The 26550-nt window shown below is 37.8% G+C and overlaps 1 protein-coding gene across 1 annotated transcript in view; it reads left to right on the top strand.

Moving 5' to 3' along the window:
* gpc3 (glypican 3) overlaps window positions 1-23395 on the top strand; it is a 139914-nt gene extending 116519 nt beyond the window's left edge. Inside the window, exons 7-8 of the mRNA XM_079892579.1 lie at window positions 1225-1429; window positions 22411-23395. Coding sequence (XP_079748705.1) covers window positions 1225-1429; window positions 22411-22589 — 384 coding nt within the window. The 3' untranslated portion in view covers window positions 22590-23395. The remainder of the gene's footprint in view (window positions 1-1224; window positions 1430-22410) is intronic.
* Window positions 23396-26550: the final 3155 nt, after the last annotated feature.

Raw genomic sequence — 26550 nt, 5'->3', positions numbered from 1 at the left:
CAACAACAACAAGCACATGCTTGTGTCCGCACATCGGAAGGAAATCAATAAAAGAGGGAGACAGAGTAGAAAGATTAAAGGAAAAGCAGAAGACGGAGGGGGACGATGGAATTTTCAGCAATTATAGTTTGGCAAAACAAAACAGCGGTCGATGCAAGAATCAACTCTTTTAACGTTTATCTTTTTATGCCTGACTCTACTTGAGTGCAGTACTTTTTAAAAAGAAAGACAAGAAAAAGTATTTTGGAAATAAATGGATTGATTTCATTAACTTTATATATTTAACCTTATCAAGCTCAAAATCAATTCTCAATGTGAAGTTTTACACATACCATTGTATCCAACTATATACTATGAAGCAATTTATGATATTAATTTTTTTGTCAGGAAGCAGCTGACCTGTTTAATAAAATCAAAAGTAGATGGTGATTGATGCAGACTTTTCAACATAAAGATTTTAGGATAAAAATATTAGTGAAAGTGTGTAATTTAGGTTCCATAACTGATCTGAATCTGATTTAGTTTTAGTTTTTTTGCATTTATAAGCAACTTTTCACTTTATTAAATAGTCCTGCAGAGTGATAAAGAATTTTTAATAATATAAATATTCCTTGTAGTTTTTCAGATAAAGTCATATCAGATTGATTTTTTTTGCATAATAATTATAAAATGAATCACAAAATGCTGTTTAAAATAGTTGTTGTTGAAGTGACACCTTAGGACACGCCATGCTCAGAATTGTCACCTACCGCAAAAAATCTAAACTTAATTTTTTGGTCCATTGTTCTGCTATTGTTCTTTTGTCTTCTACAGTAATCTCTCAGATTTTACTCCAACTCTATCCAGTAAATAACTAGTTTCCCTCCAGATGTCGGCCATTTTACTTAGTGTGCTGAAATGAAATATTTGACTATGACTTTGTTTGGCAGATTTCATCTACAGTGTTATTGTAATCTGAGCACAAATCCATAAACCTAATCTCAAACTGATAAATGATACATGTTCTAGAGCAGGGATTCCCAAAATTTTTTCTCTTTAACCCAAGCTATTTACTTGAAGTACCTTTTGATATTTTAAGTTAATATTACAATAATTTCACATATTTTCATGTTGAAGGTTCTCTGATTCGGTTAATATGTTCAGCATACTTCTGTAGTCATCAAGGTGTAATGTTTTATTCCGTTTTTCCACCATTCTCAGTGCTAATGGTTTTTTTATCTGTAGCTTTTACGGATGGTGACGTTGCCTGAGAAGCGATGGAGGGCTCGACCAGGAGGGAGCAATGCGAGAAGAGACCCAGCCGGACAAGGCCAGGCAGACGAGGACGAGGAGGGTCTAGAAAGCGGGGACTGCGATGATGAAGATGAGTGTACTGGTGTTTCAGGACTCGGGCCACCCCCGAGACGCAAACGCCTACGCATCTTTGCAGGTCAGTGATATAGCACTCACTCAGACTCAACGCCATGTGTTTTTTATACTGTGCTACTGTAAATTATATTGGCTAATATATTTGTGAAAGTTGACAGGGCTCAACACTAAGGATTATTTCTACTGGCCCGGTTGGGGTAATGGTTACATTTTTTTACTTGCCCTGCCAAACCTTTATAATAAAGTTTCTAATAAATAAGAACATTTTAGATACTAGTGAAATTTCAATTTACAATTACTTACAGTCAAATGTAACATAACACATAATCTTTACTGTATAATTTAAATATAGATTAATCCTTATTAAAGTTACAAAAGTCATTCAGTCAAGAGCAGTGTGATTTTTTGTTTAATAAACATTAAAAACACAGACAGCAACAAACACAGTTTATTAGGCTGCTGTCACTTTAAGACAGGGGTGTCCAATCCTTCTATTGGAGGGCCACTGTCCTGCAAAATTTAGCTCCAACCCAAATGAAACACACCTTTACCAGCTAATCAAGGTCTTACTAGACATACTAGAAACTTCCAGGCAGGTGTGTTGAGGCAAGTTAGGAGCTAAACTCTGCAGGACAGGGGCCATCCAGGACCACCCCTGCTTTAAGACATAAAGCACAGATTCAGTATTCTTATACTCATGCGTTTTCTTCTCAACTGTTTAAGTTGACCTAAGACATAACCGACTATGTTGTTTACTAGAATACTCTCCAAGACAGGCATTTTGGCATATTTCTGTGTGTGTTGGTCCGTTCAAGCACAAGAAGACACAAGAGAACTCAGTTTGGTATTTACACACTGTCTGAGAGGCGGCTTCCTGTGCAAGCATTTTCGGTGTGTGTGCACACAAAACTGTCTCAGACAGTTGAATGTTTAAATTGGCAAGACTTAAAAACACATGCTAATGATAAACTTTCGTGACAATTCAGTACGTGCCCGATTGGGACCTTGACAGTTCCGTCAACATCCATCATCCTTTACGCTGGCACTGGACCATCAGCCAGTCCTTGTTGTCATGCCCTGGTTGCCTCAACTTCACAGGTTACAGGTAGCTGTCTGTTATCAGTGACCCCGTGACCCTATCATTGTCCAAGGGAACAAACAGGGTACATGGGAGATGTTCCCTTTGATGCAAAACAAAGCACAAAAGAACCAACAAACCATGTTAGTGCAAAGAAACTAAACAGAGGCAAAGAATAACAGTAGAGGGGCAAGAACAAGGAGTTTGATACTGACTGACAAAGCCGGACCAGCTGAGCAAACACAACAGAGGGAGTTGTCGTCCTGGTCGTGTTGTTGTGGCAGAGATTTGGGCGCTCTGGGTAGCGCCGTCAGGGGCCCAGGGCTTGACTGAGAATCCCACATATAAAGCACATGTGGAAGGTCAGGATAACACATATCAGCACTCAGATTCACACAGAGGAAGCGAACCGGTGATAAAACGTCCAGCATCGAGCGCTGAGTTTGAATGCTCTATGAACTGTGAGCTGGTGGTGTTTGTGTGCACGTCCTCCCTCCCTCTCGAAGACGATTTACTGCTTTAATCATTAAGAATGAAGAGAATGCATTTCGGGCGCTGGGATGAACAGTTGGCCATATATCTTTCCTGTCTTGGAATTTTATATCCCTCTCCTTTCTCCAGTCCTCTCTCATTCGCTGTTTGTTTGTGTGTGTGTTAGGGCAGTGGTTTGTGACCTAAGAATGGATTACAGGATTGTTCTGATAGTGTTGTGGACAGCGGGGTAAAACAATGCTAAATGCTTAGCATTTATAATATTTATAATAATAAACTGCAACCATACAATCAATCATGCAGGGTAGGACATTTACAAGAGATGTCAAAGGCTGTGCTTTCCAGCAAACTTTCTGGTGTTTTGGCATAAGTTTATATATCACTTGGCTATATGGCTATATGGCTAAAGCTAATACAGTATTTTTAGGCCTATGTTTGTTCCAAGTGTTAAGGTCCGTTGTCTCTTGTCAGTAGTGTAGCAATGTATCACTTTCAAACCAAGCAGCCTCCTGTTGGTCTCTGTGAATCTTTCGTACTTCCCATTCGCGTGGATTCCTGTTTAATTCACTGGATTTTACAAGCAAATATTTGCCAAAAAATGTAAATCACATTCACACAGAATGTGTTTTTGCATTCCAATGCTTTGCTTTCCACTGTAAACATGGGGGGGGGGGGGATTCTTGCTGCATTTTTTCATAAAAATTTTTACATGCATCATAACATTTCGTGATTAAATGTCAGAGGAGACAGTAAGATATAGAAAGATTATTTAAAAAAAAATAAGTACAGCTAAATTCTGCTTCTCTGCTGTTGTTAATGCATTTACAAAAGTATCAGTTTTTCTATCCAGCTATTGTTCATAATTGTACATTTTGTTTTGTCTATAATTTCATGTGTTTTGTGCAATATTTGACCAATATACTTGCTTGTTTGTTTTAGTATAGACCTTTAGGCCTCTGATGAAACAGGTACATAGATAACAGCAGATAGGCAGAAAGCTAATGACCCAGTAAAACATGCTTCAGCCCTGCTGTCTTTTCATCCCATTTTGGTCGTTTAGGGAGGGGTCAGGAAGTCAGAATGCCAAAGGTTAGGCAGGTTCACTAATGGAAGTCCTGTCTGTGCCTGGTGCGCTGAGATGGACGACGTAGATCTGGTTTCTCAAAGCTCTGTGGAAGAGACACGGCTTCGGCGCTGCGCAGGGGTCTGGGGAACGTGATGGGTAGAACAACAACTAGGTGCAGACAGGCCGCAGCTTGGGCCCAGACCCCCCGTAAATCAAAGCTGTCAGCCGGCCAGTAATTTTGAGGATGTTCTGAGTGATCCGGATTGATTGATAAATCGTCATCTGGGGTACAGATTCCAGGCCTCTTCACCCCCCAGGACTGCCCCCCAACCCCCATACCGACCCATGCATTCCAGGCCAGCAGAGCTATTCCAGGACACGGGCTGTGTGTGTCATATGCACACACCCCGAGATACACACAGCCAGCGCTGAGGTCCTGTCATCTGCCTCACCACACTCACTTTAATGTCAGCCGCCCCGTTTAGACAAGATAATGTGGCCAACAGAGCAGTCTAGCGCTAATCAAACGTGCTGTTGTCATATATTAAATGATGCTTTATGGGAAAGAGTTTGTGTTACTTTAGTTGTTTAAACTGAAATATTGATGTCAAATATTGATAATACTTAGTCCTGTGTCAAATGTATTTTGTTTTAACACGATTTAATACACATTTTGTAAATGTAAATGTTTTTGTCATATTTAGTCAACCTTGTCCTGTTTTTGTTTAGTCAACTAACCCCCGGTTTTACAGACAAGGCTTAAGCTAGTCCCAGACTAAAATGCATTTTAAATGAGAGCAACTTGCACTGATATATCTTAAAATATGTCAGTGCCATCGTTTTGTCAGATGCACACCAGTAATGCTTTTTTTCTAATGCACGTTTATGAAAGCTACTTAAATATCTTAATTCAACTAAGGCCTAAGTCTGGCTTAATCTAAGCCTTGTCTGTGAAACCAGGTCTGGCTATTTTAGTCTAGTTTTAGTCAACACATTTTCAACATGCTACATAATGGTTAAACAGCTCTAGTTCAGAGAGAGATGAAATGCACTTATTTAATTATTTAAACGTAAAGCCGGGGGGGAAAACGCAATTCACAAGCGCGTATTGCACCGTGGATGTCGAACAGTTCAATATTATATTGAGAATTGTGGCATCCCAAGTCTGCATTATGTCTCCTCTTTTTTTCCCCCAACAAAAATAAAGAGATGTTTTGGTAAAGTTTTTATTTTTAAACTTAAATTTAGTCTACGATATTGGATGTTAATATAGTCACAGTTATTGTTAAATGACCTTATTGTCGACTCATCATCATCTTGTCTTACTCATGTGAAAAAAGCTTGTCGAACTTTTTTCGGCATAGTTTTTGTTAACGAAAATAACACTCTGGTTTCAAGTGTGATATATACAGTATATGTAATGCAACAGTTCTGTAAACAAGACATTAATAAGGAATAACTGGCCAGTTATTATGTTTATTTTTTCACTGCCAACATAAATAGTGAAAAAAAAGGCAAAAGCAGGGTCAAGCATTGTCACAGAACAACACAGAGACTGAACACAAACAATCAAAGTGATATAAAGTGAAACCTCCCATGGTTAAATTTTTTTTAACATGAGGTCATGCAGTTTGTATCATTTTGTATCATAAACTAACAATAAACAGTGTTAGTTCATTTCTACTTACATATTAGTACATTTTTAACAATTTTAAGCTGTATAAATGTACATGAATATACTATGAACAAGCATAAATTAACAATGAACAACATATAAACAGTATATTTATAAATTAACATTAGCCTAGGTTCAACAATTATTAAAATAAATAAATAAATAAAGTGAATTATTAAAATTAATGATCATTAAAAATGTATGTAATAATTAATTATACTATTCTAAATACAATTTATAACTAATATTACGTAAAATTATTGTACATTATTGTTATTATATAGAATTATTAATACATTATTATTCATATGTATTCAAATGCTTTAAAAAAAATGTAACCTTAGTGTAAAGTGTTAATGTTTTAAGAAATATCAGTATTCGGTTACACTTTATTTTAAGGTGTCATTGTTACACTGTAAATATATATTTAAGTACTGAGTAATATTAAGTAACTACATGTACTTACTATAGGGTTAGGGTAGGATTAGGATTTAGTTGAGGGTTAGTTGCATGTAATTATGCATAATTTACTGTTATTACTGTGGTAAGTACAAGTAACATATGTAACAAGGACACTGTAAAATAAAGTGTTACCCAGTATTCTTAAAAGGGTGCTTTCAAAGAGGAATGGATTTCATTTTTAATTGACAAAAGAGTGTGTGAAAGATAAACCAGACATAGACCTGCTCTCTCAGTCTCATCGCTTTTAGCTGGGACAGCACGTCTGCACTAAGCCAAACCATAAACCTCGTGCCCAGCTGTCATCACTGCCTTTCATTCTTTATGAGCTTCCGCCCCATTCTATCACACTTTCTCATCTTTTTCTTCATCGAGACCCTGAACGATCACCCCATTTTGTGTTTCCATGTAGTTTAAAACAAAGTGTCTTATTCAGCCCATCTGTTGCAAGTGCTTTGCTTACATTTCCCACCCTCTCTGCGCTCCTTGGTTCCCTTCTCATTTTATCAAGGAGGAACCCAGGAGGAGTTGATGAATGTAGCTATCACCGAAAGGCCAAACGCCTGGAGTCGGGGGATTTTCGAGAGGGCCGGTCGAAGTGCGCCGGGCTCCGCAGCCTTGACCACTCCGCCGCACAGCATGGGTCCTGTCAAAAGAGCTCTTGTTATTTTCCAGTGCTCAGCAGACGTTTGGTCACTGTAAGTGCTGAGGAGCATTTTTTCTTTGAAGCTCTTTGGCCCTTTATCAGCAGGCGAGGGTTAGCAAAATACAATGTGGAAATATGCCTGTAATGTGAAACATGCAGCTCGCGGTGAGAGCCTGGGCAGGGCCCGAGTCTCAGGTCTGCTACAGATTTACTTAAGATATGGAGAGAGTAAGAGGGATGGAGAGGAGAGGAAATTTTGTGATGGATGGTGTGAATTTGTGAGACCAAAACGACAGGCACGAGCATTCAAACACAAGCACACGGAGCATACGCTACTCTTGCAGCATACATAGTTTCATCCTTCTTCTGATCTTGAGACTGGAATGCTAACAGGCTCCATGTGTCGCCTATGACCTCTAGCACCTGATAGGTGAGGAGCAAAGCACACGTTTTCTATTACGGAACATTACAGCACAGGCTTTCTGCAGCCGCTCTGTGCCACAGCCGTAAACAAGCTGCATATGAGGCCGGCCTGCCTAGTGTGTGTGTGTTTTTTTATTTGAGGAAGTATACATTTATATGAGTGTGAGAGGGTGGGTGGGTTTAATTAGCTCTGCTTTTGAGGAGAAATCTGTCCCCAGAATATGACAAAAACCTCCCTTCGGGGACATTTGAGACCATATTTGGTGAAAAAAAGATTCATAAATAAACGAATGTTTTTTTGGTAGCACTTTACAGTGAGTATACAACTTCATGAAACAACATATGCATCAATGTTACACAGCAATGTTAAATATTATTTTGGCAAGACTTTACAACGAGATTCCAATTTTGTTTACATTAGTTAACCACATTAGTTAACATGAATGTCCGAACCCTGACACTGAACTGAAACCGAAACATTATCAATTTCTATATCTTTTTCATTCTTTCTTTTTTTTTTGGGGGGGGGGGGGGGGGTGTTCTTGTTGTATGGGAGTTTGTGTGCAGGTATGAGAATGCATGTCCATGTTTGTGTATGTAAGGGCATATTCAGTGGTGTTCTGACTGCAGATGTTTGGCTGCAGTGGCCCGGGTGCTTGGAGCGATAGACAACACAGATGTCGGCTCAGTGTAATGTGGAAATCAACCTGAAACACACCTGGAAATGAATAGGGCAAAATGTTCAGGAAATGAGCAAGAGTAAAGTCATTTCTCAGTTATCTTTAGCTTCCCTTAATAAATGGTGAATGTCAACCCTGAAAGACCAAAACCCAGACAATAAGACTGAGAATGTTTCTTAAATTTACGTCTTAGTAATAAAATATGGTCACATGAAATTTGCTATTAATTTACTGAAATAATTTGTTTGAAGTCTTTGTTCAGCCCTGTTCTGTAGAGATTATGCTAAGTAATGAAAAAGTGAAAAAGCATTTATTTACACGACTGTTGAAAAGTTTTAGTCTCTTATGCTCAAGTCTGCATTTATTTGATAAAAAATTACAATTATTACTGTATAAAATAACTGTATTCTATTTAATTATATTTTAAAGTTTAATTTATATGCTGAATTTTCAGCATCATTACTCCAGTCTTCAGTATGTTGAAAACAGTTGCGCTGCTTTATATTTTTATGGAAACCGTGATGCATTTTTCCAGGACTCTGAACAGTTCAAAACAGCATTTATTTGAAATAGAAATATTTTGTAACGAACAAAATGTCTTTCATTTATTATAAATATTATTTTTTGACATTTTTTATCAATTTAATGCATTCTTGCTGACAACAAACTTTTAAACAGGTGATAGTTTTCTTTGTTTTTTTAAAGGATAATATATGTTTTCTAGCATTTTCTAACATCCCAATGAAGTTTAAGGATCATCTGGTGTACTGGTGTGCCACTTCCTGCTTCTATTTTCTTTCTCTCTTTGATTTTAATTGTTTTGCGATAATATCTTTAGAAATTGTTATTTATTTGAGCGCCCAACTCTTAAAGGGATACTACACCCAAAAATGAAAAAAAACTGTCATCATTTACTCACCCTTAGGACATTCCCAACCCATATGGCCCATTTCGTCTGTAGAACACAGTAGGACAAATTATGAAGAAGGTACCAGGAGAATGAATGGGCACTGGAGTGAGCAAAATAGATTCAATGATGTTAAGATTTCTCACTTAACAACTGAAAATGGTCAAATCTCACCACTTGTGACCTGTAGCATTAGATTAGGGCTCATCCAAGGCTGTTTGTAAAACGAGATGAGATGAGAAAAGTGAGATCAGTAAACGGGAAGAGAGCAGATGGTGGGTTTTCCCCCCTCTTTGAGAAAGAAGCAATGGCACCATCGCATCTGCAAATAATCCTGATCACAGAGAGAGGAAGTTTGCCATGAGAAACAGCCCAATGGATCTGGCTCCTTCTACAAGGGATCCTTATTTCTTCCTCTGTATATAAACAACAATCCCTCCCCACACACACACACTCAACCATATGCACTTAACAGATAACCACATACACAGAGAAATAATGATACCTAACCAGCATTTGTGTAAACAGTGCCTGACTCAATATGCACAGGAGCTAGATGGATTACATCTACAGTCATTCCCATTGTGGAAGGCTTAACATGGTGGCTGGGAGTTTATGGCGTCTCACCAAACATTGTTGTATATGGTAGGCTGGTTTCAAACACTAACAAAAGTGCTGTCACATTTAAGGAAAAGGATAGTAAAGGAAGCTCGACAGTTGTGTTATGGCAAAAGTTAATAAACCAATTAAGCTCATATTTCACACAGAGAACACCTTTTTTCTCCTTCCAATTCATTTCTGTGTCTGAGAGTTTCCAAAAGAAAGTGTTTGTTTGTGTGAAGCTTTTATTTACATTAGCAGGATGTCCAGAATTGATTCCAGACATCTTTCTGCGTCATGTCTGTCCGTCGCCCCAAAGACTAGAAAGACAAACTGTGTCTCACCTACTGTGGTTCATCCGTAAGCCAGGAGGCACAGAAAGAGCTGTGAGGTTGCATTTGAGGTTAACAGGGATTTAATTAGTGACAGTCGTTTCTGTTCAGTGCGAAAAATATCACCATAGTGAACCTAGTTTCTAGTTAGCGACAAGCATTGCTATATAGTGTAACAGTCAGGTTCTGGAAGTAAAAATCCCATTCACACTACTCCGAAGAATAAATGTTTAATAATAAGGTATAAATTAAAGTATCCTTCAAAACAAGTCGCCCTTACTGTAGAAACGAACCACGCCAAAAGAGCTTAGCAGCAATCTTGCATTCAGTATTGCGAATGATGTAAATCAAATCAAACTTATTTGTAAATAATTTGGCAATAATAAATGTCCATAAATCAATAGGTTTATTTATCTAACATATTATATATCCTGATATTAGAGTAACAATTACAGAAGAATAAAATTAAGCATATTTTGTTACCTTTTGGAGCTTGGAAGGGTTCAGTTTGAGCAGATGTTTTATACCATCATCACTGTTCTCGTCAGAGCTCATTTCCCAGTACATTCAGCATCTGGCTCATATTCGCCATCTCAAACATATTATCAAAACTATAATTTTAAATATCTTCAAAATCAACATTTTGATCACTGACAGCTTCTTCACCAGATCCACCATCAAGTGACAGTGACACTATTTGATTGCGTTCAGTACTTTCTCTGCAGTAAATCTCTGAGCCATTTTAAGTTTTGCTGATGATACTTCCTATTCTTTTGTTTTCTGCCTGCGGTAACTATGAGTGCAACGTCACTTCATCATTGTGTATCAGACATTGACACCTTGTGGAATAAATGTGAATTGCACTTATTCAGTCATCAAAGATTCAGTTATTGTTGTGCAAAAAAACAACAACTTACACTCAGGGTTTGAAATTAACACCCGACAGATGCGGGTAAAAATCAACTGTGGCGGGTAACGCTGTCATATCACTTGCCAATTTGCCGTTTTATTATGTTTACTCACTTTGCTGGGCAAGTTCGTGTAAATCAAATCTGCGCAGATTTAGCGCAAATACTCAACTCGTGAGTCATCATGATATATTAAATACAGCGTATTGCACAGAATCTGCGCATATCTGGCTTATTCGAACATGCCCGTCACTACGCAACAAATAACGACGCGCTTGTTCATTTGCATTAAACCAATAGCGAAGGTTAAAAAGCATTTGGTTAACAGAAAAGACATTGTTATCCAACATCCTACATGTTCTTTGTACTGTATTGATCTTTCCACCTAAAACAATTTTTTGGTGAAAAGGACGAGGATGAAAGATGAAGGGAGGAGATGGCTGGATGACAGGATTTTGTTTGAATAAGAAAATGTATGAAATCCAAAATGTATTTTATATATATGTATATATATATATAAGCTGTGACATATTTAATCTGGTTCATTTCTTTTTTTGGCTAGTGGAAGTTCTGAATGGCCGATAACTTAAAAATGTAATAGCCAAATTGGCCGGTGAGTAAAAAAGTTAATTTCAAACCCTGCTTACACTGTTACACACCTCGGGTCGTTAGCGACCCTATACAATTTTTACGAAAAATGAATGGGAACAGTGGCATTCTTTTATAATTTTTCTGTCTTTTTACAAAAAAAAAATGTTTATAATGAATTGATTGAGGATTACTAAGAAGATTGATGTCTAACTTTAAAAATGAATGAGGAGGGGGGTAGTGAATGACGTCGCAGGTCACTAAAGACCCGAGATATGCGTTTAAGGGTTAATCCTTATGGAAAAAAAAACAATGGGAAAAATACTTTTCCCAGACTAAAAACATGGACAGTGGCTGTTGCACTTATACTTGATTGATTGATTGATTGATTGATTACTTTATTATCCCCATATCCCCATAATTTTTGTTGCTTGTGTTTCAACATGCGTACACACAAAGAACCAACAATATACATAAATATAAAAACACGAAAAACACCTTTAAAAAAAAAAACAATCATCACTGAGACCTGCTCGGTAAACACCAACACTACCTTTCATTTAAGGATTTTACTGATTGTGGCAGGAAGGATTTTTTCCCGCTATGGTAATCTCTCAAATTTATTAAACAGAGGATGCCTATTGTCTCATATGATTTTCATAGCTTTACTAAGGCATCTGGTTTCATCAATTTGTTCTAGACCTCTTAGAGGGATACCAAGTAGTTTACTCGCAATACTCAAAACTTTCCTAAGTGAACTCTTTTGTTCCACTGTGACATTTCCAAACCAAAATGTAATGCAAAATGTAAAAACACTTTCAATAAAAGAATTACAAAACACTCAAAACCACTTGTGGTACGGGCATGAACCTGGCCTGGCTTGTTGAAGAGAGCAAATGTCCTAGCAACCACATTTCTACGCTCTGACAACCACCCACAACACAGCAGCATCATGATGCCATGTTTTGCACGCACACGCACCACATGCTTTTCTTGGTATTAGCCATTACTATAAACAAAACAAAATAACAGAATGACTATATAGAGTATCCCATATTAATTCCTTGTATCTGACAGAAAATATAGTTGCCATGTTAAATTTTTAGTACGGACTCGCTGTCTTAGTCACTGTTAGTCCTCATTCCCTTGTTTGTGAGGTTTCAGGTTCTGCTGGTCCATTTTTTTAATCTCAGTCAGCATGTTCGCAGCCTCTCTGGCACTAACAGCAGCTGGAGCATTTATAAGCGTTTCATGGTCAGTGAGTTCATGTGTGCCATCAGCTCAGCTCATTGAAATGACCTTTACATGGTGATTTCTCATGGTGAGACAGCAATTAGACCTTCACCATACCAGAGGAAATTATATTCCCACTGTGGTAAGATCTGTCTCTGAATCTGTTTTATCCCTTTTTGTGACCATTTCTCCCTGTGTCTAATCTGAATTTTAGAGGCTAAAAATATATTTGAGTAAATCTAATTATGAGCAGATTTAGTGAGAGGAGCCATATAGCTGACACCAGTGGCCTCACTCACACTGGGCTGTGCTAATTAATATGTGTTGACTTGAATTTGCCCCACAATGCTGCCCATTGAAGGGCTTTGATGGGGAATGCTGACATAGGGTTAGGACGGTTCACAGAGGAAAAGAATCAGTTATCTTCAAACGAACAATCATATACTGTGTTAGACTCCTTGCGAAAGAAATAGTTTTCCTTCTTTCTCTGCTTTACCTCCCACAAACTGTTTTCGGTCACACTTTAGATCCAATTCTCACTATTAACTAACTATTAAATGCAACTTTTGCCTCATTAAACTCCTTATTACTGCTTATTATTAGTTATTAAGGTAGTTGTTAAAGGAATAGTTCACTTAAAAATGTAAATTATATTTACTCACCCTCAAGTTGTTTCCAATCTGTATGAATTTCTTACTTCTGCTGAACACGGAAGAAAATATTTTGAAGAATGTCGGTAACCAAAAAGTTGATGTAGGCCCTACCTTCTTAAATGTAAGTATTTTTTTCCTACTATGGAAGTCAATGGGGTCCATCAATTGTCTGGTTACCGACGTTCTTCAAAATATCTTCCTTTGTGTTCAGTAGAAGAAAGAAATTCATATAGTTTTGAAACGACTTGAGGGTGAGTAAATGATGACAGAATACTGATATCCTAGTAATATGCATGATAAGCAACTAGTTAATAGTGATAATTGGACCTTCCACCAAAAAATTGGTTTTCCACCTTTTAAGTTTTTTTTTAAGTCTCTTATGCTCACTATGGCTGCATTTATTTGATCAAAAATACAGTGAAAACAGTAATGTTGTGAAATAATATTACAATTTAAAGTATAACAGTTTTCTTTATTAATATATTTTGAAATGTAATTTATTCCTGTGATACAAAGCTGAATTTTCAGCATCATTACTCCAGTCTTCAGTGTCACATGATCCTTCAATAATAATTCTAATATTCTGATTTGATGCTCAAGAAACATTTATTATCAATGAATATTTTGTGGAAACCATTTTTTCATGATTAATAGAAAATTTCAAACAGAATTTGTTTGAAATATAAATCTTTTGAAACATTATAAATGTCTTCCCTGTCACTTTTGATTAATATAGTGCATCTTTGATGAATAAAAGTATATGTTAATGTGTATATATCTTACTGACTCCAAACTTTGAGTTTACACAAATGTCTCAGTGTTTTTTCTATAACTGAAGCAGGTACAAAAGAATCATTCCCGCTGTAAACAACATATCACAGCATTGCTGTTGCTCAGTGTGCAGCAGTGGCGTCTCTGTCTGGATGTGCTTTAGCTGCGTCTCAGTGTTCTGTAACTGTGTCTTGGCCTCCTCATGGCTGGCTAGTTTTTCTTGGCGAGCTGCTGGCTGCCTGCTGGAGTGGGCCTGTGGTCAGAGTGATGGGTGTGGAGACATATGCTCACATTCCTCCCTCTGTCCTCACCAGAACCAGCAGCAGCTTCGGCCAGAGACACTGACTGAGCTGCATATGTGAGCATAGAGTGTGTTCACAGAGGGTCTTACGTTTGTTGAGATAGAGGTGTAGGAGGTACTGAAATATCAGGTTTTGTTTATGACATACACCATTCAAAAGTTTGGAGTCGGTATGTTTTTCAAATATTTTTGAAAGAAGTCTCTTTTGCTCACCAAGGCTGCATTTATTTGATCAAAATACAGTGATAATGTAATTTATTCCTGAAATGGCAGAGCTGTATTTTCAGCATCATTACTCCAGTCTTCAGTGTCACATGATCCTTCAGAAATCATTCTAATATGCTGATTTGCTGCTCAAGAAACATTTCTCATTATTATCAACGTTAAAAAAAAGTTGTGCTGCTTAATATTTTTGTGGAAACCGTGATTTTTTTTTTCTTCAGGATTTTTTGCTGAATAGAAAAATCAAAAGAACAGCATTTTTTAAAAAATTGAAATATTTTGTAACATTATAAATAACTTGTCACTTTTGTCCTTGTTGAATAAAAGGGTTAATGTCTTACTGACCCAAACCTTTGAATGGAATGAAAGTTTTTTGCAATAAAATCATTTGTATGCTCATTGAGTGTAACCCTAGAGCAATATTTTGGGTCTGGCAATAAAAGTCTGTATGCTTTGTATCTTAATGTCTGTCAGGAAAGGATATTGATATGAAACATTTGGAAATGAAAATGTCTCATTTGACACCTGCATAGCACAAAATGTGCTTTATTGGTTCCAGACAGTGCATCTAAATCACCATAATCGCTCATAAAAGCCAAGTCAGTAGCACAGTCTAATGATATTTTGTGATTTATAATAAAGTGGCTTTATATATGATACTTAAACTGCTATTAAAATAAAAAGATATCTGGGAAGATTAATGATCAGATGGCTGCGTCTTGTCTGATATCTGAAAGACATTTATGCTGAAGGAATGCTCTATAACATTTTTGTCGTTCTGTGTGTTTTCATAACCCCGGCTTCACAAATGTAGCAGCAATGTAAAGCAGTATTGGCCACTTTCATAAGCAGCACCTGTGTTTGGAGACTGACATTCCATGTACTTATCTAGTCCTGGTGAACACCTGTAAGGCGGATGGGAGCTCCAGAATAAACACAGCAACTGTATGTCCAGGTGGAGTGGAGGTCTGTCTGGGAGTTGGCAGAGATCCTGTGCTCTGTGATGAACTGCATTTCAAAACTTTTTGAATCTCTCTAAAGAGCTATTAGATTTTGATGAATGTTCTGTATGGAGACTGTATACATTGTTAACTATGTAGGCCAGACTGATGAGAGAGGCATATTTTCTTTTTGTGAGTATTTCTCTTTTTAATTCATCAGAACCATACCTCTGAGCTTAGTATATGTGTACTTTAGTGTCAAATGAGCTCTAGTTTAAAATCTAGTTATGTATTACTTTTCTTATGAAGAAAATGTGACTGTGTTCACCAGAGTAATGATGCTATTGTGTTGTGGATGGTTCCCAGGATGTTGCTGTTGCTGAGTGGTTGTCTGCTAGCAGCTGCAAGTTGATAGGTGGTTGCATGGAACTTAGTTGCTAGGGTGTTGCTAAGGTAATTTGATTAGTTACAAGGTGGTTTCTTACTGGCCCAAGCACAAGAGCCCACCCCCAAATGTAAGAATCGGGTCCTTCCCTAAATGCGTTCTTCCCCTCCCATTTATTTTAAAATTAAAATAATTAGGTATTAGTTTTTATATGTATTAACTAACATGAACTAACAATACACAATACATTTGTTACTGTATTTATTAATCTTTGTTAATGTTAGTTAATAAAAATCCAGCTGTTCATTGATTGTTCATGTTAGTTCACAGGGATAGTTCACCCAAAAATGAAAATTCTGTCATCATTTACTTACCCTCAAGTTGTTCCGAACCTGTTTAAATGTCTTTGTTCGTATCGGATTTTCAGACCAAACAGATATCAGGCCCCATTGACTACATAGTATTTTTTTTCCTACTATGGTAATCAATGGGGCCCAATATCTGTTTAGTTACAAACATTCTCCCAAATATCTTCCTTTGTGTAGAGCAGAACAAAGACATTTATACAGGTTTGGAACAACATAAAGGTGAGTAAATGATGACAGAATTTTCATTTTTGGGCGAACTATCCCTTGTTAACTAATGTTAACAAATACAACATTTGATTTAAATAATGTATTAATAAATGTTGAAATTAACATTCCCTAAGATTAATAAATGTTGTAGACGTATTGCTCATTAGTTCATGTTAACTAATATTAACTAATGGAACCTCAGTCATTTTTATCTTTCTATTCATCAAAGAATAATCTGAAAAACATGATATCACGGTTCCAACAAAATATTAAGCAGCACACCTGTTTTCAACATTGATAATGATAATAAATGTTTCTTGACAATCAAATCAGCATGTTAGAATGATTATTGAAGGATCATGTGACACTGAAGACTGGAGTAATGATGCTGAAAATTCAGCTTTGCCATCACAAGGAATAAATTACATTTTATAAAACATTAATTTAAAAACATTTAATATTTCACAATATTACATTTTTAGCATCTTTTGAGCGGTAGTGTAGATTCAATGCTCTTAGACATAAACTAAAATCCACAAAACCCTATTAATGTCAAAAAGTCTCTAAACGTAAGTTTAAGTTGTTGAAATCTCTATCCCCAAGTATGAGCTGTAGTAGTAGTAGTAGGATGCACCCTAATAAGAATTATCCTCACGCTTGGGTTGGCGTAGGTTTGTTTGTTGTTTGGAAGAACAAAGCTTGTCCTCTTGAGTTAAGGAGAGCAAAGCACTTAAACACCCTCATCGCCTCTCTTTAAACAGCAAGAGCTTATAAATCTTCTTAAACCAGGTCTTGAAACAAACTAGTCCTCTAAAGCAGTCAGCTAATGTCTTATTCTTACTATGGAGTGCTGCAATAAACATTTAAAACTTGTTTCTGTGTTCCTGTTTGCTGTGCCTGTGATGTAGTGCGCTGCGGGGATTGAGCTGGTCCAAGCCCACCATTAGCAATCAATGGCTGACTGTTGACCTCTGACCCGTGTCGTAACTGGAGCTCGTAACTCTGTGATAAAGCCAGTCAGAGCTCTGCATGCGTGGTGGAGGAGAGCCCTGGAGACTGATACTGCTGAAAATTGATAGCCTTTGCAAGCCGTTGTGCTATTGGTTAGACTATCTCATGCTCATTCGTTGTCTGTAGGATTTTCTGTTTTCTATATTTAGCATGCCAGCCTTCACATATCCATCCAACTAATTGCCATTGTGTGGATATCAGATCCAAAACAAATGTCAACCGGACCATCAACCATTCTGTGGATCCCGTCACTCACATTATTATTCGCAAGTGTTCACGGCTCATTATAACTGGATATTATTGGTCACATTGTGGAGTTGGGTTATACACAGTTTGCACTCTGTGTCGTTTCTTTTGGCTGCTGCAGCCAGACCCCCACCCCTATTATTTTTATGAACATTTGGGGTTTTACTCAGTGACTCACACCTCTCCGTACTCGCACAGCAAACAATAACACACACACACATTATTCACTTTCATTCCTATGCACACGACACCTCGTCTGATTTAGGGTGTAGTGTATATAAAAGCTGTATTGAATTACACCTCTGCTTTAATTGGACTAGTGGTACAGTGTGCCGCTGTCACAATGAAAAATCAGCCTTTCAGGGTCCGTGGAATGTCTAACCGCTGGCTTGTCAGTGGACGGAGGGAAAGAAAAAGTTAATTGTTTTCTGGCTCGCGTTCAAGCTCTGTCGTAATTGCACAGAAATCTCAAGGAGGTTTCAGAGCCGAGGCTTTATTTATTTGCCTCCTTCCTCTGTTTTAAAGTCGACTGTGCTGAAATGGGCCCCCGGGCATCCAGAGGACCCCCTGAGAGACGGCCTCCATCTTTTTTCCTGCTCTCGGCCTGGTTCTCACTGGCTGGCATGCTGAGTTCAGGGCCTAGAATTAATTAAGCTGTATGCCTTCCTGTTGATCCCACCACTACGCAGCCACTGGCCCAAATGGTGGACTTCCTCCCTGTGGGGTTAAATTCCCCACAAACGAAGGAAGCAACTTGAAGACGCTGGTGAGGAGGGTATTAAATATGGCATTTGATCTTAGTAGATGAGATTGAATAGATCTTAGTTTCCAGTCAATGTATTGCAGAGAATATTAGCATACAAACAGGTGTCCAGATGCCCACTATGTTGTGTAAACTGATTTCTATAGTTTTTTAAAATGCTCGCAGCCTTCCACCAATGTTGAGGTAAGCACTACATGACAAACACAGACTGCATTTGTTATGTTCGGTTATTGTGTGTTTATGTCTGTATATAGTGGGGTGAAAATGCGTCTCTCATCTTGGTGTTCAGATAATTAAATGAGCTCAAAAGACTTCAGACTATTGGCAATTCTATTACAATATATATATAACTTAAGCATATATATTTGAAAGAAGTATATCAAAGGTGCAGTAAGCACTGTTGAAAGTGGATCAGACTGAGCATCACAACACACTTGTAGCCAATCAGCAGTAGGGGGCGTGTCCACTCATGATGGGAGAGGGGAGAAAGTGAGCAAGATGAAGATTTGACTGTAGAAAGAGAGATGGCTGAGAGACATTACAAAAGAGAAAAGGTCAGAGGAATATCACTGGAGAAAGAAGGGTTGTGATCAGAAAAGAGCTTTAGGACCCACGTTAATGTTAGAAAAGCTTTCCATTGCTGGAGTGATTGAAGCGGGAAGGCCTGAAAATGGATGCCGAGGTTGCATTGCTTCTGCTCCATTCGTGAGTAACATTGGTTTTGCTGTTTCACAGAACCAAGATATGCTGTTGTTGTAATGTAAGCTATAGTAACAGAACAGTTTTGAGTGTCATTGTTTGTCTGTGCTGCTGGCGACTATAACAACCAACTCTTGTTTGTATATACTCTTGTGTAAAGCCCTGCATTTCAGCCTGAGCCCGTCGGGCCCCGACTTTTTTACGCCCCTAGGGCCGGGCTTCGGGCCAATTTTCACGTCATAGTTCACATGCGGGCCAGGCCTCGGGCCTTTTTTGGGTTATCCTTCTTTTTATATTTTTAGACATTAATTAAAAAACAAGTAATAAAAACTCAGTGAGTGTTTTAGCGCAATTTTCTGACGTCATGGGATCACAACACTAAGAGATAGTAAATCTTTGTATGTTTTTTTTTTTTTTTTTTTTTTTTTGTGCGTTCCCGAGATTAGACCTTCCTTAACATAATGCCGAAAACCCGAAGTCTCTAGGTGGTCTGGTTGAGGAGGAGATAGAAGTGCAAGATTGGTGCGCACAGACAGAACAGAAATCATGAGTTAACAATCGCAATTTTGTCCGTAGGAAAATTGCGCTAAAAATATGAGAAGTTGACGTCGACGATAGAAAAACAAACATAGAAAGACATTTAATAACCTCATAACTTTCATAATCTTATAATTACACTGACATATGATTGACATGACAGTCGCACGCACGCACGCACATACACAGAAGGTTTCCAGTCAGCGCAAATAATGGAGAATATTAAGAGAAAAATCGCGAGTGATAGAAGAGAGGACTGGGTTAAAATCTTCCACTGTGGATGCTATTCTTTTTCTCCACGATGCTCTGTAAGAGACTGTTCTAACTTTTCGTTTGATTGGACTTTATTTTCGTTTAACTGTTGGAAACTACTGGAAAAAAGAATGGCCATGTTCTATGGTGCATTTTTGAGGTAAGATAACCTGCAAGTTTGTTTTTGATTTATTTAATTTAATTTGTTTAGATTGACTATTGCTTATTTCGTTTGCATGAATGAAAAGAAAAGAAACATAACTTACAAAACGGACATAGGCCTATTTTAATGGCAGTCTGCCGCTGTGAAAAAAAAAAAAAAAAAAAAAAAAAAAAAAAAAAAAAAGGGCTCGGGTCGGACTCGGGCTGATAATTCTGATGAGCTGTCGGACACGGGTCGGGCTAGGGCCTGAGCGTCTCGGGCCAGGGCCGGGCTCGGGCCTAGATATGAGGCCCGTGCAGGGCTCTACTCTTGTGTACTGTATGTTTATTTTTTGTTAATCCTTGTCATTCATTCGTCAAATTTTTGCGAAGCATTATTTTGCTTCGCTTCTGCTATAATAAAGAGTGCTAAAATAATAAAAAATTATTGCCTTTTGGAGGTGGAACGATGAAGGGAGGGGTGTGTTTGTTTGGGTTGATTTCAAATATCAACAGTGTTTCTCAGAAATTGCACACTGCACCTTTAATAAGGGCAAATTAAAATAAGATTATGAGAACGATCTACCATTTTTCTATGTATTTTCTTATTCTTGCAGTTTTGTTTGATCATATGACATTGTAAAGCACTTTTAATCTTTACTTCTGTTTTCCATTTGTCTAAAGTTTACAGTTTACAGTTTTTGCAGCATAACTTGATTGAAATGCTCAGTATTTGGTTTGACCACTTTTCTTTAATGACAGCAGCACTCAAGTTGACATGAACTCCACGGGTTTGTGTTCTCCAGCATGATTTGAAAATGATCCAAAGAGCAACATGAACTCCTTAATAACATCTGACCATTTGCACCCAGTCACATGACCAATGTCACAAATCTACTTAATTTGATAAGTGACCTTAAAGTCTTTTCCTATTCAGTCTATTTTTACGTTTACATTTTTACAAAATTCTAAAACACTGTATATTTCCAGGTTTAAATCGTAGATATTCAATTATTTCAGTGTATATTGCCTATATGGTTTAGTTATGTCAGATGGAGAGCAGGAATTTGAGGTATGTGCTACATAAGGCAGGGGAGCATGTGTGTATATATCTGCCACAGATCGTGTGTGTGTGTGTGTTGAACGAATAAGATTCTCCTCAGCGTAGAGGGACACTTCACAGGGGATAAATAGCTGGCGTGCTTCTCCATACTTGATATCCTTTTTCCTTTTCATAATTTTCACCTCATAGTTCTGTCTCCCTCATGGCTGATTTCCCAGACAATACACCTCATCTGTAGATGCTGAGATAAATGAAAAGATCTTTTTCTTTTAGTGAAGAAAACGATTGTTAAATGGTTTTAAAATGGAATGCTGCCATATTCCTCACTCCAGTAAGATGACGACATAACAAAACTAATGACTGGTTATTAGAGGATGGAAGTAGCTATTTTTCCAGACTAAGTAAGCACACATACGTCGCCAAGATGACTGGAAAGGTTCATGTTATAATCACGGGGTACAAACACCTTAAAAAAAAGAGCAGATTCACATACATTCTATCATACATGTCTCAAACATAACTACTGAATATTTTAGTGACATACTGCAGTTGTGAAAACTCACAGAAACACACACAGAAAACAGTAGGAAAGTGAATTGTAAAGAACGTAATGATTGTTATGGTAGTTATAGTCTGATGTGTTTGATTCTCTAAAAAAGAACTGACTTCTTGTCATTCGTTCGGGTTGTGTCAGGTTGTGCTGCATTGGTTTGATTCACTCAAAATAACTGACTCATCAGAGTAATTAATTCAGGAATTGAACTACACTGATTGTTCGGAATGTGTTTGATTCAGTAAAAAGAACCTAATCAAATTGTCATTCGTTCAGGAATCGGACTACATTTAGTTGTGCTGCATTGGTTTGATTCTCTCAAAAGAACAGACTCATTAGAGTCATTCATTCAGGAATTTAAACTACACTGATTGTTCAGAAAGTGTTTGATTCAGTCATGATTAATGATCATGATTGCTCATGATTAATGAGTCATTAATTGTCTACACTACATGCTACATTTGGTTGTGCAGCATGTGTTTGCTTTACTTAAAATAACAGACTCTTTGAGTCATTTGTTCAGGCATCGGACTACACTGATTGTTCGTAACGTGTTTGACCCATCTCGAGTCATTTGTTCGGGAATCAGACTACACTAGTTGCACTGTATTTGTTTGCATAACTTAAAATAATACAGACACAGTAGTCATTCGTTCAGCAATCAGACTACACTGATTGTCCAAAATGTGTTTGATTCAGTAAAAAGAAGTGACTTATTAGAGCCATGCATTCTATATGGGACTTTTGAAGCCATAGAATAAACAGTTTGAAACAGTTTTATGCTGTGCATATCCATATAATATATCCCCCCCTCTCTCTCTCTCTCTCTCTCTCTTTCTAAGATTTGGCAGATAACTTGGCAATTGATGACTTGACGCTTCACGAGTTGCTCCTGACTCCCAGACTGGCTAAAGACGGACGCGGCGGAGCTTCCATACCTGGAGCGGCACGGGCGGCATACGTTCCTAGTGCAACCTTCATCTTTACCATCATCATCCTCATAACATTGGGTCTTCAGTGATGAATCCATCTTCAAACCAGTTTGATCAGAAACGATACTGATGTCCATGTGTACATAAAGCTCCATGATTTTTGGCCAAGGACGAGAACTTTTCCTCTTCTCAGCCTCAAGTCTTACTATATGAACCTCTTCTTTTATATATTTTGTGTGGACCTGAGGATTTCAGTATCCCCTACCACGCTCAGACTATGAAGTCATTCTTGCATGAAGAGCATTACATACACATACACATACAAGAATCATGTTCTTTCCCTCCATGCTCATATGCCACACAACAGCCATGTGTTTTACATTGAGCATCGCCTCCCCTTTGCTATACACATGCAGTTTTACACAAAGGCCAAAGCCTTCTGGAGGAAAAGGAGCTAAATCGCTTTTGAAAAGACAAAGAGGCTCAGCTTTTGTGAGTGAATGGGCACACTTAAAGAGAAGGAAGCGTGACTGACAGAGTCTGAGAACACGTACAACGTACAACCCTAGTGACTGTCTCTCATACACACTGCAGTGAGCTTCTCCTCGGCCACTCATTTCCTGTGCAGTAAATGACCCTTGGAGTGGAGGACATCAAGGCATCGGCATGTCGTTGTGAAACCCTCTCCTTACAGCGCGACACAGCTGTACTTCATTTACAAAAAAATGCTTTTAAACTGTTTTATTAGAATGCTGACTTTCCCTTTTCAGAAATTGTGGTATTTTATAATCTCTCTTTGATTTAGTCTCTCATTATCTCTCTTCCTTTTTCTTCCATTTCCTCTAACCTTGCATTATAATCGTGTGATTAAAGCGTTCTCTTAAATGGACACCCTCGACACTTCCTGTTGTTTCTTTTCCTCCAATCCTTTCGCAGGTCACCGTAGCATTTGCATTCAAGGAAAGATGCAGCATGTTGATGGCTTGATGGATCTGTGCATTTGTAAGGTTTTCTGTTTCTGGATATCTCCATATACAAAGGGCTAATGCTGTCATTTTAGATCAGAATGGGAAACCTATGGACATTGTTTTCCTTTCATAACCTGTGACGTAATTCATTACCGATCTCTGTGCAGTGCTTAAAGGCATGTCATCTTCTGTTAAGTGTGAAGAAGTGTTTTAAACAAACTGAAAGAATCAGCCTCGTTGTGTTAGACTCCACCAAATTGGGATGACAATGTTTTCAGACCTTACCAATTTTTATTTGACTAGATTACAAATCATTCATTTTTTCCTTTTTTATATATTATTTCAAAGCACCTAAACAAAATCATTTTAAAGGTGAAGAGTGTAATTTATTTATTGTATTTATTTATTGTGTGCTATCCAAATCCATTTTTGACGTCCTTGAGAAGTGTAAACTCTGGGCTTTTTCGAAACACTGTTTGCTTAAGCGGTCGTGTCAACTTCTGATTCAACCAGTGGCTTGAGTTTGGGACAGAACTATCTGATTGTCCAAGTGTTTTGGGAACCTGTTTGGTTTTTTTGCAATTCAAAAATGTCACATTTCACCTTCATTTTGACAGTTTAATGCATATAACTATTGGCGGTTACACTTTTGGCTGATACCAATAGGCAGATGATTATTTTCAAATCCCTTAAAAAAGGTTTGCTGAAAGACACACCATTTTGCCTCATCCGGCGGACTTTAGACAGATCCATTTTTTGTTAAAAATACAGATCGAGCTTCCGCACTTTGGTATTCCCACTCGGATCAATAGAGGGGTGCCACTAAAAGTTTTTGGCAAATGGAAACGCCACAGTTCATTTTCTATGTTTCCCCTAGTAATGTAGCACCAATCCTTCTACAGCATACACAGCCTAAAGTTTTATTAAAAACCAATATTACTAGTGGCGAATTACCCATGAGTTCCTGTCCTGCTGAAACTTTATCCTCAAGTTTAGTTTTGTAACAGACAAAACATTTTTTCTTGTAATATTTTTCTGTATTTTTCAACCAGACTTCACAGCACTACCAGTCTTTACAGTGAGAATGGTGTTTTCTTTAAGGTGAATACAGTGTTTTACAACACACGTCTCGCCACATCTCGACAACGTTGGTCGCATTTGACTATGAAATCTTTTCACACATTGTAACTCGGTCAATATTATGCTTCTTGCCAGGCTGCAGTTATGTTTTTATGTGATTCTTTAGGAGCAATGAGATCTTTTGTGCCCCCCTCCCCAACAGGCCAGTGATACGCAGAGCTCTTGATATGGTTGACTGGTGCGCCTTCACTTATCACTGGCTTCTCTGTAGCTTCCCTCACAGGTCTCCTTGTTCGAGTCTTGAGGGACGGTCTTTTTGTGGCAATGTCTGGATGGTTTGATTTAGCCCTCACCTACTGATAATTGTGCCAACAGTGCCCGCTGGGACATCCAGACACTTGGATAATGCGTTTTGCCCATTTCCTAATTCAAACATTTGTTTTACTTTAGCTCAAATTTCTCAGTAATGCTCTTTTGTCTTCATTTTCAGAGCTGTCCTTCAGATCCACAGCCTAGATAATGATCTGTGGGGTTTTATCCTGAAAATGTGGTGGTTATTTTAATGAGTCACAGGTAGAGGCCAATTGTAAGGCAATCATTTCCTGGTTGCAGCAATTGTTTCGCATCTGTGTAAACTTACAACTTCTGTTTATTTGAGCTTTCTGGTTTTTTTTTCACATTATAAGAAATAAATCAAATTTGAGTTTAAGTTCTTACAAATTAAAATACCACAATTTTATGTATTCAGAAAAGACAGTCAGTTAAGGGTCTTTTGCAAAACACTGGATATTTACAGTGATATGCTTTATGTAAAATCGTAAAAGTAATAAAAACTAGGCTGCAAGAAGGCATCATACATTCAGTTTGAAATAAAAAAGCATACAAACTTTAAAAGCAAACTATGGCCGAGGGATTGATATACAAAAATCTCAGTTTAATTGAAACAAATAGCTTGTTGTCATTACAGTATGTATTAAATGAAGGATGTGCTTTTGCCAGTAATGGAATGTGTCGAGTGCCGTAATTAAACTCTGAATTCTGCAGTACTGTTTATACTGGTACTGATTGCACAGTGGGGGTGCATTCAGGGGCCATTTGGCACATTTGAGTACTTGAGCTTGGCTTGAGTCGTTCAATAACCAGAGCGACGGGGGGAGGGGGGTAAAATGGAGCCCTTGATTCACTCCAGGGTACAGTTACTCAGACCTTATATTAGTGGAGAAACTGTCCTGCCTCTACATGCTCTTCTGGGAAACCCAGTGTACAGAATGTTTGATTGTCAATACAGCTTTTCAAATGTCAAAAATGAACGTTCAGAGTACAAATACTGTTTATTTGTGACAAAAAAGTACATGTGTTATCATTTAAAAATTTCCATGTAAATGATAATCAAATAAAAAAAATTAAGTTGCAGCTGTGATGTTGTTTTTATAGTTTGTTTGTGAAAAACAATTTTTTTATGGAGCTTTTTTAAGTTTCACACTAGTGAATGTAGTGTGTATTGTACTGTATGTGTTCATATCTATATGCAATTCTCATTCCAACCAGTTGAGGAGTGTCTTTTCGACATTCAGTCTTTCAGTAGTATCTAGAAATGCATGTTTTCCTAAAGTGAATGCAAATGAATAGCATATTATCAACATTTGTCTTGATGATCTCCTCTCAGCTGACCCAAGCTGTCAGACACACCTGTGGTGCCTCACACTTACAGTTGCAAATTAAACCTTATTTAGTCTGTGTTTATATTCTGTCACCCCTCCCCACCCACCCACACACACACACGCACACACACACACACACACAAACAATCCCCTGGTGTTTTTAACAGACTTTATCTCGTTACTAACCTAATCTGACTGCGAGGGCGATTTTTCAGTTTTTCGTGGATTCAGATCCTGTTGTGTCCCTCTGGTCTTTTCTCCCCTAAAGCAGTGAAGAGAGGCCGGTTATCAGGCGAGAGAGCAGCAGAGGGGCTGAGCGGGGCTGTTGGTTACTCTCTGAA

The sequence above is a fragment of the Squalius cephalus genome (genome assembly GCF_949319135.1).
Source record: "Squalius cephalus genome assembly, chromosome: 14".
NCBI classification, from domain to species: domain Eukaryota; kingdom Metazoa; phylum Chordata; class Actinopteri; order Cypriniformes; family Leuciscidae; genus Squalius; species Squalius cephalus.
The sequence above is the reverse complement of the archived record's forward strand: the minus strand, read 5'-3'. Positions and strand labels throughout refer to the sequence as shown.